General features: G+C 36.2%; 1 protein-coding gene across 3 annotated transcripts in view; it reads right to left on the reverse strand.

The window, feature by feature from the left end:
* Window positions 1-15242, reverse strand: part of CNBD1 (cyclic nucleotide binding domain containing 1) — a 506340-nt gene that overhangs the window by 19739 nt on the left and 471359 nt on the right. For all 3 annotated transcript variants that reach the window (XR_009490548.1, XM_025001902.2, XM_059874508.1), the window contains one exon: window positions 2074-2133. Coding sequence is in view for 2 of the 3 variants with exons in the window: in XM_025001902.2 (XP_024857670.2) it covers window positions 2074-2133 (60 nt within the window). In the remaining variant the exon portion in view is untranslated. The remainder of the gene's footprint in view (window positions 1-2073; window positions 2134-15242) is intronic.

A 15242-nucleotide genomic window follows, 5' to 3' on the forward strand; every position in this document is an offset into this window, starting at 1 on the left:
TGGGTTCAACTCCTGATCTGAGCTTTGACTGAGTATAAGTCTCATCTGAGATGGAGTTTTGTTTCACAATAACAATATTTCTACAGAAGAAAATTATTAAAGAAAAAAATAGCTTGGATGAAGGACTTTGAACTCCCAGATTTTCCAAGGATTCCCTCATCATAGATTTGGGGTGACATTGACAAAGTTATGTCCCCTTTATTCCAGATCACTTCAATAGCAAAGGCATCTGCTGCTAGTGTGTATATAATTCATTCATTTTTCATAATTATCAAGTTCCCATTATGTGACAGGCACTGTGCCTGTCAATCTCTTTCCCTTATTGAAATTACAGTGTAGTAGTTAAGCTGAAAATTAGCAGTTATAAATTAACTCAGGTAAAGGTGTTTTAGAAAAGAGAGAGAATGGTCTTTTAGAGAATTGAAAGTTCAGCAGACAGGATTTTGGTAGGGGCAAAATTCTTACAAAATCACATGCAAATTATTTTTTTTTTAAGATTTAAATTTCTTTAAGGAAAATGGAAAGCATCAAAATAGCTTTATTTATTTATTTTTATTTTGTGTGTGAGCATAGACATGATCTAATTTTATTTTAGAACTAGAATTTAAAAGAAAAAATACTATATATTTCAGTAATAGATTTAACCTTATATTTTTGGTAAATTATAATATTTGGAGCCATGAAAATTCCCAATGGGAGAAAAATCAAAGCTCATTGACAAGAATATGAGCAAACTTAGAAAGAATAGCTTATCTAGAACACTGAATTAGAAATTTACCATGGCGAGAGCAAGCTGTCATTCAGCTCAAATATTTCATTGTTGCATGTGGTTATAGAAGGTAGTATTTTGATGTAGGGATTCATTCTACCCTTTGTTTCACTGTTCCTTCAACAGAAATAAATATTTGAAAAATCTTTCTGACACACTTGTCTCTTCTAAGTCTTAGGTAGACTCCCCCACCCCACACGACTACAACACCTAGAAAAGACATTTTCTAGGCTTAAGGTCATATAGTCGTTGTGCAGCACCTACCTATGTTGGATTGAACTGTTTGAAAAACATTTACCCTTCGTTCTTTTTATTGGAGGTGTCTGCTGGAGCATTTTTGAAAAATAAAATGTCCCATTTAAATGTATGACATTTTTACTTCATACCAATGATGTGGTATCTCACAGAACACTCTACTGTGTTAGCCATAAAAAAAAGAGCTTGCTACTCTAAAATGTGGTGCATTGTCTTAGGACCTTATTTTGTGTTCCTTTTGATTATTTTGCACAAATCAGAGCTTACGTGTCTCAGTTGTGATATAGTCTTCAGAGTTATACCATTTTTGCTTTTAAACATACAAATATTTAGTGATATACATGAATGAAATATTTACAGCTGCTTCACCTACTGTGCGTATCTTACAAATGGTACTGGATACGTGATGGTGGAGACAGTGATGGTGATAATGATTCTGGCAGTAAATTTTTCAAAGTGACAAAATTTGGATTAATCTCATAGCAAAATGGAGATCATTAGAGTCAACAGCTTTTCTTTTGATGCATATATTACAAAGTATAGTTTTAATATCACTTGCAAGCTACTTTCTATGTCTCTCATAGAAAGAGACATTAAATTTCAAGGAACTCATTTTATCTTGAATTTTCCATTCCTTCTTTTGTTGTTTCACCCAAGCTGTTTCACTGGAAGTTTCTTGAACCATTTCCTTAACCTCCAGTCTTTGGTTTCCTCCTCCATAAAATAAGAAAAGTAATCACAGGAGTTATTGGGGTTAAATGATGTAGCATACATAATCTAAACACACAGAAGGTACTAAATGCATAATCTTCCCTCTAAGAGAAAAACAAGTTACCACAAATTTATTTGATATGTTTCTTACACAGCAGTATTAATATATAAGAACAAATGATATTTTAGTATTTCTACTAAATACTTTAGCATCCATTTATTATAATAAAAATTTCACTTTCTTTAATATTCATACTCTCTGGAAAAGCTATTACTCATTTAATGCAGTTTGAATAAATAGCTATCCTAAATATTTGTTGCAATATATGGTATTGTACCTTGAAACTTTTCCATTCTCTCTTTTGTTCCTTTTGCAAATATTCCTTTTTGACGTCCTCCTATAGAAAAACAAAAGGTTAGATTAATTAAATGAGCCAATATTTCTTTTAATTATTTAGTCTTTGTATGGTGATTCAATGTAATGCTCATAGCAAACACCCTCTTTCAACAACACAAGAAACAATTCTACACGTGGACAGATGGTCAAAACCAAAATCAAATTGATTCTATTCTTTGCAACCTAAGATGGAGAAGCTCTATACACTCAGCAAAAACAAGACCAGAAACTGACTGTGGCTCAGATCATGAACCCCTTATTGCAAAATTCAGACTTATTGAAGAAAGTAGGGAAAACCACTAGGCCATTCAGGTATGACCTAAATCAAATCCATTATGTTATATGATAGAAGGGACAAATAGATTCAAGGGATTACACCTGACAGACAGAGTGCTTAAAAACTATGGACAGAGGTTGATAACATTGTAAAGGAGAAAGTAACCAAAACATCCCCAAGTAAAAGAAATGTAACAAGACAAATAAGGCAATGGCACCCTACTCCAGTACTCTTGCCTGGAAAATCCCATGGATGAAGGAGCCTGGTAGGCTGCAGTCCAAGGGGTCATGAAGAGTCGGACATGACTGAGCGACTTCACTTTCACTTTTCACTTTCATACATTGGAGAAGGAAATGGCAACCCACTCCAGTGTTCTTGCCTGAAGAATCCCAGGGATGGGGGAGCCTGGTGGGCTGCCATCTATGGGGTCGCACAGAGTCAGACACGACTAAAGTGACTTAGCAGCACCAGCAGCAGCAAGACAAATTAGTTGTCTGAGGAGGCCTTACACATATCTGAGAAAAGAAGAGAAGTGAAAGGCAAAGGAGCAAAGTAAAGATATAATAACCATCTGAATGTAGAGTTTCAAAGAATAGCAAGGAGAGAAAAGAAATCATTCTTAAGTGAACAATGCAAAGTAGAGGCAAACCATAGAATGGGAAAGACTAGAAATCTCTTAGAAAATTAGAGATAGCAAGGGAACATTCTATGCAAAGATGGACACGATGAAGGACAGAGACTATGTGTACCTAACATAAGCAGAAGATATTAAGAGGTGGCAGGAATACACAGAGTACATAAAAGGTCTTCAGGACCCAGATAACCATGATGGTGTGATCATTTACCTAGAGCCTGACATCCTGTTGTGTAAAGTCAATTGGGCCTTGATGAACAGAGTAGTGGAGGGGATAGAATTTCAGCTGAGCTATTTGAAATCCTAAAAGATGATGCTGTGAAAGTGCTGCACTCAATGTGTCAGCAAATTTGGAAAATTCAGGAGTGGCCATGGAACTGCAAAAGGTCAGATTTCATTTCAATCCCAAAGAAGTACAATGCCAAAGAATGTTCCAACTACCATACAATTGTATTCATTTCACATGTGAGAAAGGTAATGCTCAGAATTCTTCAATCTAGGCTTCACCAGTATGTGAACTGAGAACTTCCAGATGTACAAGCTGGGTTTAGAAAAGGCAGAGAAAGCACAGATTAAACTGCCAACATCGATCAGGTCATAGAAAAAGCATGAGAATTCCAGAAAAACATCTACTTTTGCTTCATTGACTACACTAAAGTCTTTGATTGTGTGGATCACAAGAAACTGTGAAAAATTCATAAAAAGACAAGAATACCAGAGCACCTTACCTGCCTCCTGAGAAATACGTATGCAAGTCAAGAAGCAACAGTTAGAACTGGACCAGGAACAATGGACTGGTTCAGTATTGGGAGAGGAGTACTTCAAGCCTATATATCATCACCCTGCTTATTTAACTTTTATGTAGAGTACATCATGTGAAGTGCCGGGCTGGATGAATCACAAACTGGAATTAAGCAGTATCAATATCTCAGATATGCAAATGAAACAATCCTAGTATCAGAAAGTGAAGAGGAACTAAGGAGCCTCTTAATGAAGATAAAAAAGAAGAGTGCAAAAGCTGACTTAAACCTCAACATTCAAAAAGCTAAGATCATGGCTCCAGTTCCATCACTTCATGGCAAAGATGGAGAAAAAAGGAAACAGTGACAGACTTCAATCTTCACTGGGAGGACTGATGCTGAAGCTGAAGCTCCAATACTTCAGCCACCTAATACAAAGGCCAACTTGTTGGGAAAGACTGATACTGGCAAAGACTGAGGCAAGAAGGAGAGGAGGGTGACAGAAGATGAAGTAGTTGAATGGCATCATTGCCTCAATGGACATGAGTTTGAGCAAACTCTGAGAGATAGTGAAGCACAGGGAAGCCTGGAATGCTGCAGTCCATGCTGCAAAGAGTCAGACGTGACTGAGTGACTGAAAACAACAACTTGTGATTCAAACCTTGCACATGCATGACTGGAGGGCTGGGAAATAATAGTAGAGGTCAAATAGACACATGGTAAAAGATATGGGATAACCTATTTGAGCAATACCTCATGTATAGCAGAGTCACATCTTCAAAGACAAATGGTGTCTTGAAACAAAGTTTTACTGGTAGCTTATAATGAATAATTACCAAATATATAAGCAATTTAATTATATTTATATAAAGGGACACTGCACACGTGCAAGTGTGCAGTCTTTCCATGCACTCTCTTGTTTTAATAAAACTTCCATTTTATAGTATACTAAGGAACAGGAAGATGAAATCAGAATTGTTTCCATTTTAAAAAATAAAGATTTGGTCAACATGATCTCTATGCTGCTATGTATCACTAAGTTATTAATCCATTTGTTCTGTGAATATCAGCTATTTGTTTGTATTACTTTTAAATTCAAAGTGTGACTGTAGTGAGTGAATATAGATCTACATAGGGGTTCCAGGGTGGTGCTGGTGTTAAAGACCCTGTCTGCCAATGCAGGAGATGTAAGAGTCGTGAGTTCTGTCCCTAGATCAGGAAGATCCCCTGATGGAGAGCATGGCAAGCCACTCCAATATCCTGGACCGGAAAATCCCATGGACAGAGGAGTCTGGCCAGCTACAGTCCATGGGGCCGCAAAGAGTCAGACAGCTGAAGCAACTTAGCCTACAGCACACACATATATTGAATAAAAGCTTATATAATATGTACCTAAATATAAAAAATCACCAACTATCTTACTAATAGTCTCCCAGAGAGTCTTTAATTATCAAATATAAAAAGTCACTTTGGCATTTTAGAAAGACATATTTGCATGTCTATTATATTTATACATTTTAGAAGAGCACAAACATGAATATTAAAAGATACATTAAGCAGCAAAAAGAATGAACCACTTATTCCAACTATTCATATCAAAACCTGTAATAGTACCTTTGGCTTATGTATGATCAAAATAATTCAAATTATAATGAATTGGTTTTATACATTCTCATGTAGTAATAAGGATATTAAAGATGTGTACTGTACAGCTGCTTGTTTCTCTTCCGGAATATGGGCTTTCAAGTAAAATTGAAAGTTTCCAGTTGTTCAGCATGAGGGATACCAACTTGTTGTAATTTATAAAATAAATAAATTAATAGAGCGCAGTCACATGAAGTATTCATCTTTCACTAAAATACATGAACACAAGCTACAGAAATATAACTCGAATCTTGGGAATTCAGCAGACACATAAATACCTACCTTGTTCATTCTTTATGTTTTCACTTTAGTATTCAGAAAATATCAGCTTAAAAATGTTTCCCAAAAAGTAAATGCTATATAAAACTGATTCTGTTTTTATTTTGAGATGTGTGATAGTTTGACATTCTCCTTTGAAATTATGCCTATAACGATTCCCAGTGTGAAGCAATCCTTAGGATTAATCGTAATGGCTATGAATCTACTGACATTAATATTCCTCATACAGGGATAGTCTGCTGGATAACTTCACATTATTGAATAACTAATGACCCCCTTCTCTTTTGGCAGTCCAAATGAGACATCTTTCAGTGAAAACAAAACACAGATGTTCAGCAGTAGCAGAAGTCCGGGGTGACACTCTAAACATATGCAAGGAATGGAAACCCTAGATCGTCTCTTATGTGTAAGAAATTCTGACAAGTGACTGTAAAATTTCCTAATAGCATCATTTGGTTTTGTAAGAGTATAATTTTGTTTATGTATTAGATAATAATATCCTCCTAAATTCCAGTCCTTACACTGATGCCAAAACTATATTTTTTTCAAAAATAAAAGTAATGATACATTACATTTAAAAAATCATATTTATCTTCATTATTTTCATACCATTTCTACATAAAATAACAAAATAAAAACTATAACGTAAAAGATAATTTATCTGCACTATCAAAATAAATTCTTAAATTAATATCTTTTGTCAAAAATTTCTAAGTGGCTTCCTTCATTGTTCATTTTTAGCTTACTCAAGTGTCTTCTCCGTGTGGACTTCCTTGCTTCCATTCAAGCGGAATATCTGACATTGTACACTTAATTCATTTCTCCCCACTAGAAGCTTTGCGAAGGCAGTGAGTCATTTGACTTATTTATCACTCTATTTGCAAAGCCTGAATAGAGGACAGAGCAGGTGCTCAATAAATATTTGTTAGTTATACAAAAGAGAAACAAAAAATCAAGTGCTTTTGTCTGTCTACTTGCCTGCCTTCCTTCCTGCCTTCCTCCCTTTGTTAGTTCAGTGGGTGAGGTGTCATCCTCCCCAAGCCAGTGTAACCATGCTCTGAATTTAATAAACAATAAACTCTATTCAAGTGAGTTAAAACTGCACCCTAACCAATCCCTTTATAAGTGAAACTTCAGCAAATTATTTTTAAATTGAAGAATAAATTACGCACTATAAAACGTACTTTTCTTACATTATCTGTTTGATGAGCTTTCACCACCCAAAACAAATTCTCACCCTGGAAATTTTCCTTATAACAATCTTCTTTTCAGTCAAACCCCTTTTCACAGAGGCAATTGCTATCTGACTTCTACTGCTGTAGGTTATTTTTGACTATTTTACTAAATGAAAGCATACAATATGTCATCTTTTTTGCTTCTAGTTTTATTCACTTTGCATAATATCTATAAGATTTTTTTATGTGTATTCTTTGTGTGTATCAGTCTATTACATTTTATACCAAGCAGTTTTCTATTGTTTTAATGAATCACAGATAGCTAACTAGCTTTCCTGTTGATGGATATTTGGGTTTTTCATTTCTTATTATTAAGACTTAAAACACTATGAACATTCTTGTAAAAATGTTTTTGTATTCATTGACCTTTGTGATAAATACTTAGGAGTAAAAATACTTCTTAACTTTGTTGGAAATGGCAAAGATTTCTCGAAGCTGGTTGTAAAATCTAATTGCTTTTCATCTTGCTACGTGCTAATCTATGACATCCAGGTCATTAAACACATTTTTCTATGCTTTCTTCTAGATTTATGGTTCTAGGTTTTACGGTTACTTTGTCTTAAACGATGATGATGATGATTTTATTTTTATAGAATGAGAATAGGGTTATTATTCATTTTTTCCATATAAATATTCAGTTATATGTTCTTTTTTACATTTTTAAATTTTAGCCATCCTGCTACATATAAAATAGTATGCAATTGTGGTTTCACATTGGATTTTTCTGTTGATTAACGATACTGAACACTTTTCACTTGTTTATTGATCACTACCATATTTTAGTCTGTGATATGTTTGTTCAAATCCTTTGCTATTTTCAATTTAGTGTTCCATTTTATTGCTATATCTCCTGGGAAATGTGTATGTGTGTCAAGATGCAACAGTCAGAATTGGGCATGGAACAACTGACTGGTTCAAAACTGGGAAAGGAGTACGACAAAGTTCTGTATTGTCACCCTGCTTATTCAACTTCTATGCAGAGTACCTCACGTGAAATGTTGGACTGGATGAAGCACAAACTGCAATCAAGATTGCTGGGAGAAATAACGACAACCTGAGATATGCAGATGATACCACTATAATGGCAGAAAGTGAAGAGGAACTAAAGAACCTCTTGATGAGGGTAAAAGAGGAGAATGAAAAATCTGGCTTGAAACTCAACATTCAAAAAACTAGGATCATGGCATTTGGTCTCATCACTTCATGGCAAATAGAAGGGGAAAAAGTGAAACCGATGACAGATTTTATTTTCTTAGGCTCATAAATCACTGCAGATTGTGACTGCAGTCACAAAATTGGAAGACACTTGTTCCTTGGGAGAAAAGCCATGACAAACCTAGACAGCATATTTAAAAAACAGAGACATTACTTTGCCAACCAAAGCTATGGGTTTTCCAGTAGTCATGTTCAGATATGAGAGTTAGACCATAAAGAAGGCTGAGCACTGAAGAATCAGTGCTTCCAAACTGTGATGTTGGAGAAGACTCTTGAGAGTCCCCTGGACTGCAAGGAGATCCAACCAGTCAATCCTAAAGGAAAGCAGTCCTTAATATTCATTGGAAGGAATGATGCTGAAGCAGAAGCTCCAATACTTTGTCCACTTGATGTGAAGGGCTGACTGTTTGGAAAAGACCCTGATGCTGGGAAAGATTGAAGGCAAAAGGAGAAGGAGGAGGCATAGGATGAGATGGTTAGATAGCATCACTGATTCAATGGACATGAATTTGAGCAAACTCTGTGAGATAGTAAAGGACAAGGGAGCCGGACATAGTACAGTCCATGGGATAGCAAAGAGTCGAACATGACTTAGCAACTGAATGGCATTATTAGCATTAATTCTATTGGTTAGTTTCTTAAATTTATAATATATAAATAATTATTGAAACTTCTAGATTTTTTTCTTTAAGCAACCCCACCCATCATTCTCAAATACCTTAATATTTCCTATCAACAAGGACTTTTCCTACATGCTCATAATATAACCATCAAAATTACGAAACTCATAACATGATTAAGAAGCTGTCTACCTAACTCTTCTACTTTTTCTTATATATTCCTTTCTTCCTTTTGTAATTAGGACATATTTTATGGGGGAGTTACTTTAGAAATGCTCCATTCCTCTTTGCATCTTCAGCCCTGATTATTTATTTGTGTTTGGAAATACGGTTTTCAATTTTATTCAAAAGTTATAATCAATATTATATGTTGTTATATAATTTATAGTGTAAATAATATATATTGTATAGATAATATATATAGATAAATAGTATTATATACATTCAGCCTCCAAGCAGCAGCTGCTACACGTGCTCATTGCTATGGAGTGTCCCTCTCCCAAGCTCTCTCAGTGGATAGAACAAGTCTATACATCCAGTTGAACCAACATTCAATCCTTTCAATTTCAGTGTGCTACTACAGGTTTCTTTCTAGTTTTCTTTTTCTCTTTTACAAATTGTAACTAACTTCTCTAATAGTGAGTAAACTGCCTTAAGTCATCCTTAACATATTTACGTATTTGGTTAATCTTCCTGTAGGTAATCAGTTTCCTATCTCTAGTGCTGTTCACTGGTTATTCTTCCTGTAGATGACCAATTTCCTATCTCTAGCACTGTTCACTTCCTCCTTAGGGAATTCCCCCCAAGGAAGTTCCATCTCAGACATCCTACACTCCTCAGTAATCCTGGAATTCACACTGCCCGCTGGTGGATCCCTGCTAATGGACAGACAACAGCCTCCTCAGTGCCTCCTACGTGATAGTCCGCACCTTGTCCGCTCCCTTCGGGAATCCTCACCCCATGCAGACTCCAACACTAGGGCTTGGCAGCACCCTTACGCAAGGAACCCTCTTCCCTCCTCAAGCTCCAAAATCTTGCATGGCATTTCTAGACCCTCTGGAAGGGATCTACCCTCTACCCTCTCCAGGGCTGACACTCTTTAAAAGGGGCAGCCCTCCTAAGTGGGCAACCTTCTCCAGCTTCAAAAGCTGGGGACTCAGCACCAGCTCGGCACATCACCTTTAGGCTGCATGTGCTCTGACACTATGTCTGCTGCCCTTCTGCAGGGAGGCCCTCCCAACCTGAAGATAAGTAATTTTTCTTTAAACTCAGAGTGAATTTACACTAAAAATAGATATCTTATGTCTTGATAAACACTGATGATGCTTTCTCACAAACAGAGTAAAAAAAAAATATGTGTATATATATATATGTGTGTGTGTATATATATACACATATATATATGTCTTCTCTTGACTTCTGTTAGAAATACAGGCTAAGCACTGTAAGAAACTTCAAGGTTTATTTCTGTGCAGGCCGGCAGGGATGGCTGGTGGTCCTGCTGTGCACAGTCATTCAGGGACCCAGACTCTTCCCATAACGTGGCTCCTTCATTCCAGAGGCCTCAGAGTCCTCCTCTAGACCCTCTGAATCCAGAATCAAACAAGAGAAGATGGAAAATGGAGGATCATGCGTGGGAAATCTGAAAACTACAAGAAAATCTGAAAAACGTAATCTGGCTTTGTGTTCAGGAGGAAAGTGAAAAGATTTTGTTGTACAAACAGCTAATTTCATCACAACATTATGTTTAGGTCTTTGTGAACTGCAAGTATAGTTCATGGCTGATCATATAGAAGAAAAAGAGATATAAATAAAATTTTTGTAAAGTGTATGCCAACTAAATAATGGGTTGTTTAAACAAAATGGAAATGTCATTGAACAATAATACAGAAATTCTAATCAACATTGAGATTTTTAAACTTTTTTTTTTGTAGGTGATATATTGTAATTTTTTTTCAGATTTTATTACAAAGAGATTACATGAGGCAGCTCTATATAAGATATAACATGAATTTTCTCTGATTCCTTTTAAAATAACCCTTAAGGAATCATCCAATTTTAGTGCTGTGAGAAACAGACCTATGAAATCATCTACAGCTTAAAATATTGAAGATGCTATACTTAGGTAGCAAATATTAACTCTTTTTCCTTCTCTAAAGTGTTCTAATCTTACCCACTTAAGCTCTCAAACCTATCACAAAATGCTCCCTCTGAAGAAACAGAGCACCTGGAGTAACGGAAAGAAAATGGCAACTGCAGATTTACTTTAAAAATCGTCTCCAATTGTTTACAGTGAAATTTAATCTTGCAATTTTAGATGACAAGATTAGAAAATTAGATTCTTGTAATTTAAACCTAACATCCATTTTCCTAGAAAGTAGTAACACTGTCTGACAGATTAAAGAAACATAAATAATAATCAAATTACATTGTTCTATTTTCCTAATTTTAGGAAAGCATTCATTTAGAGTATTGCTAATAAATAAGAGAGAGTGATTATTTAACAAATACAACAAAAATCCATTGTTTAGCAAAAGCAAAACACCAACAAACTTTCTAAAGGACCTAATCTAACCTTAAGCAAAGACACATGACTTGTGATCCCTGTATTTATAGAGAAACAACATTTAGAAAAAGATTATAGAATCTTTTAGATGGAAACTTAGACATCATTTTATTAGCCCCATAGTACTGGGCTTCTTCAGTGGCTCCATGGTAAAGAATACAATGCAATGCAGGAGATGTGGGTTTGATTCCTGGATGAGGAAGATCCCCCTGGAGAAGGAAATGGCAACCCACTCTAGTATTCTTGCTTGGGAAATCCTAAAGACAGAGGAGCATGGGAGGCTACAGTCGATGGGATCAGGAAAGAGTTGGGCATGTGGTACCGATTAGACAACAAAAAATAGCACTGTAAGTTTTCTCTGTAAGTTTCTTAACACATGGAATCCCAGTCTTAACTCGAACACTCCCATGGGATGGGGTTTCAGCAGCTCACAGGCGAGCAAGGGCCACTGGTGTATATATAGGATCTAATAAAATTTACATTGTCTTACACTTACAATAAAATGTCTTACACTGGTTTGAAACAAAGTTTCTTATGACTTTTAACTATTAATTCTTATTCTATATCCTGGATAATGAATACATTTACACCTTCTACATGAAATATTTTTAATAATGATGATCAATATAATGTAATTCATTTTCTTTATTTTGTGTACCTTTCTTAATATCAATTCTTTAATATTTCTAACTAAATTGTCAACTCTTTTTTTGGAATGCCTGTGCTATTCCTAACAGAAAAGCATTTTTGAGAAACAACATAATTGGCATTTGCAATGTCAGTTTTCACTTAAAAATGTGTGATAATACCCCAATAATTAAATTCACTTGAACTTCAGATCTCTCATGCAATTTCAAATAAAAGTCTTATTATGTTCATATGTTACTTATATTTATTATTTTGAAAGAATGGTGATTTTGTTAGCTCACAAATTTGGCATGTAACCTTAATTTCTTAAGGAAAAATAATGTTATTAGGCAAAATATTCAATAGGATTTGAAGTACTGGAAGTTGCTTTATAAAGTAAAACATTTTAAACTTGTTTATGCAAATATATGGGTTTCCCTGGTACCTCAACTGGTAAAAAAATCTACCTGCATCGAACCCAGGTCTCCCACATTGTGGGCAGATTCTTTACCGTCTGAGCCACCAGGGAAGGCCAAGAATACTGGAGTGGGTAGCCTATCCCTCTCCAGGGGATCTTCCCGACCCAGGAATCAAACTGGGATCTCCTGCATTGCAGGTGGATTCTTTACCAGCTGAGCTGCCAGGGAAGCTCTGTATATGCCTACTATTAAAGAAATGGCAAGTATCCATTCCCACTGAGAACTATTTCCAGAGGAAAAATTTCTCAATTATTAATATAGAAATATTCCTGCTTAGTTTGTTCCTATTATTTACTGTTTATGAGCACCAAGCTGGAGAGACTGTGTCATTTTTAGGTAAATATCTAGTGGGATATCTGATTCAATATGGTTGAAAGAATACAAGTGTTGACTGAGCATTTCTCCCCACTCACATTCCAGTGAAGTGAAAGGAAAATATTAAAATAAAATCAAATGGATAGTAGTATAAGAGAGGAGAGCAGAACAAACCAGTAAGATATAAGATAGAAGGCAAAATGATATAATAAACAAAGAAAATGATAATCTCATCTAAATCAATGTTCAGTTCAGTTCAGTTCAGTCGCTCAGTCGTGTCTGACTCTTTGCAACCCCATGAATCGCAGCACGCCAGGCCTCCCTGTCCATCACCAATTCCCAGAGTTCACCCAGACTCACGTCCATCGAGTCAGTGATGCCATCCAGCCATCTCATCCTCTGTCGTCCCCTTTTCCTCCTGCTCCCAATCCCTCCCATCATCAGAGGCTTTTCCAATGAATCAACTCTTCACATGAGGTGGCCAAAGTATTGGAGTTTCAGCTTTAGCATCATTCCTTCCAAAAAACACACAGGACTGATCTCCTTTAGAATGGACTGGTTGGATCTCCTTGCAGTCCAAGGGACTCTTAAGAGTCTTCTCCAACACCACATTTCAAAAGCATCAATTCTCTGGTGCTCAGCTTTCTTCACAGCCCAACTTTCACATCCATACATGACTACTGGAAAAACCATAGCCTTGACTAGACAAACTATATTAAAAAAAAAAAAAAAACAAAACCTTTTCCTGAAGAAGGAACATTTGCTTGTGCTCTGAATTCAGTCAGTTACTGACTATACGAAGTGGCTTCTTTGAATGTTTCTTCACAGTCAGAGCTATTGACTTTAGTATACGTCTTCAGAATAAAGTAATTCCACAGTTAGAAGGTGAACTGGGAGCTCTCATTTAGAGGAAACCTAAAGTAACTTTCAGAGAAGGCAATGGCACCCCACTCCAGTACTCTTGCCTGGAAACTCCCATGGATGGAGGAGCGTGGTAAGGCTGCAGTCCATGGCGTCGCTAAGAGTCAGACACGACTGAGCGACTTCCCTTTCACTTTTCACTTCCATGCATTGGAGAAGGAAATGGCAACCCACTCCAGTGTTCTTGCCTGGAGAATCCCAGGGACAGAGGAGCCTGGTAGGAGGCTGTTTATGGGGTCGCACAGAGTCGGACATGGCTAAAGCGACTTAGCAGCAGCAGCAGAGTAAGTTTTGGGTCAGAGAAATAGGGCAGCATAGCAGTTTCCCAGCATTCTGCTCCTGTAGGCCCTGAACACGTGAGGCCTGAAGGAGTCCACACCCAGACACGTATCAGTGGTATCAGCGATTTCTCCCTGCTACCAGTTTCCATGTAACCCCGCAGAGCTACAGCTCCTACAAGCAGATTCCCCATTTCTCAGCTTTGTACAATGTTCAAGCTGGTTTGAACACAGCACTCCAGCTGTCAGTGTGGAGTCTCATATGTAAATATAGACATAAATTCAAGAACCATAAAATATATAGGACACAACGGATACATTTGATGCTATATTATATTCTTGGATATTAAAAACATAACTAGTTTTTCTTTTAACACTTCCAATAAATAGTAAAATGGATATAATTGGTGATTCACTCTTAAGTTATAAGATTGAACTGAGGTTTTATCTTACATTAAAAAATAAGAAAAGAAAGAAAGAAAGAAAAATCAAGGAATGAGAGTAACGTTAGAAAGTTGAAAACCAAATCTAGAATTTTCAAGATTCATGGCACATGTCCCAAGAGGGATAACAGAGCCTTTACAATGAGAGGACTTGAGTATTCAGATGTCATTGTAACCTTTCTAAATTATCTCCTTCTGGCTTTATCCTTGCTCCTTCCACTCTAGCCACACTGGCTTTCTTTCCGTTCCTTGCAGTTGCTTAACATATTAACTCAGATAAGAATCAGTCTTTGTATATGTCTGTTTGCTTTGTCTAAAACACTTTTACAATAAATATTAGATTCATTACCTCAACTTTTTTTCAGACCTCTGCTCATTTATCAACCTATCCACAGGGCCTTCCTTATCAGAGTTTTATAGGCTAACACACTTCATGCAAAGCACTCCACGTTTTGCTATTTTTATCCTCACAATGTTGATTGCAATCAAAATCGTTTATTTATTTACTGTTGATCTCCTTCCCTAGACTTCTGGCACTTGCTGTTTATCACCTACTCTGTCGTCTACACTCAGATACTGACTGGAACATAGCTGGTGCATAATAAATACTTGATGAATAACCCAGTTAATGAAAACTGAATGGTAGGAATCGAAGAAAATTTCCCACCCTTTGGAAAGAGTTATGTGTTCAGAACAAAAGACCCCAACATTCATTGACAAGGAGTCAAAACAGAAACTTAAAAAATAAAACACAGTGAAAAAAATGAGGTTCACCTCAGATTATTTATTTGTAAAATGAACAATGAAGCAGTACAAATAATGTTGAAGCTACAGTTA

Source organism: Bos taurus, chromosome 14 (genome assembly GCF_002263795.3).
Source record: "Bos taurus isolate L1 Dominette 01449 registration number 42190680 breed Hereford chromosome 14, ARS-UCD2.0, whole genome shotgun sequence".
In the NCBI taxonomy this organism is placed as follows: domain Eukaryota; kingdom Metazoa; phylum Chordata; class Mammalia; order Artiodactyla; family Bovidae; genus Bos; species Bos taurus.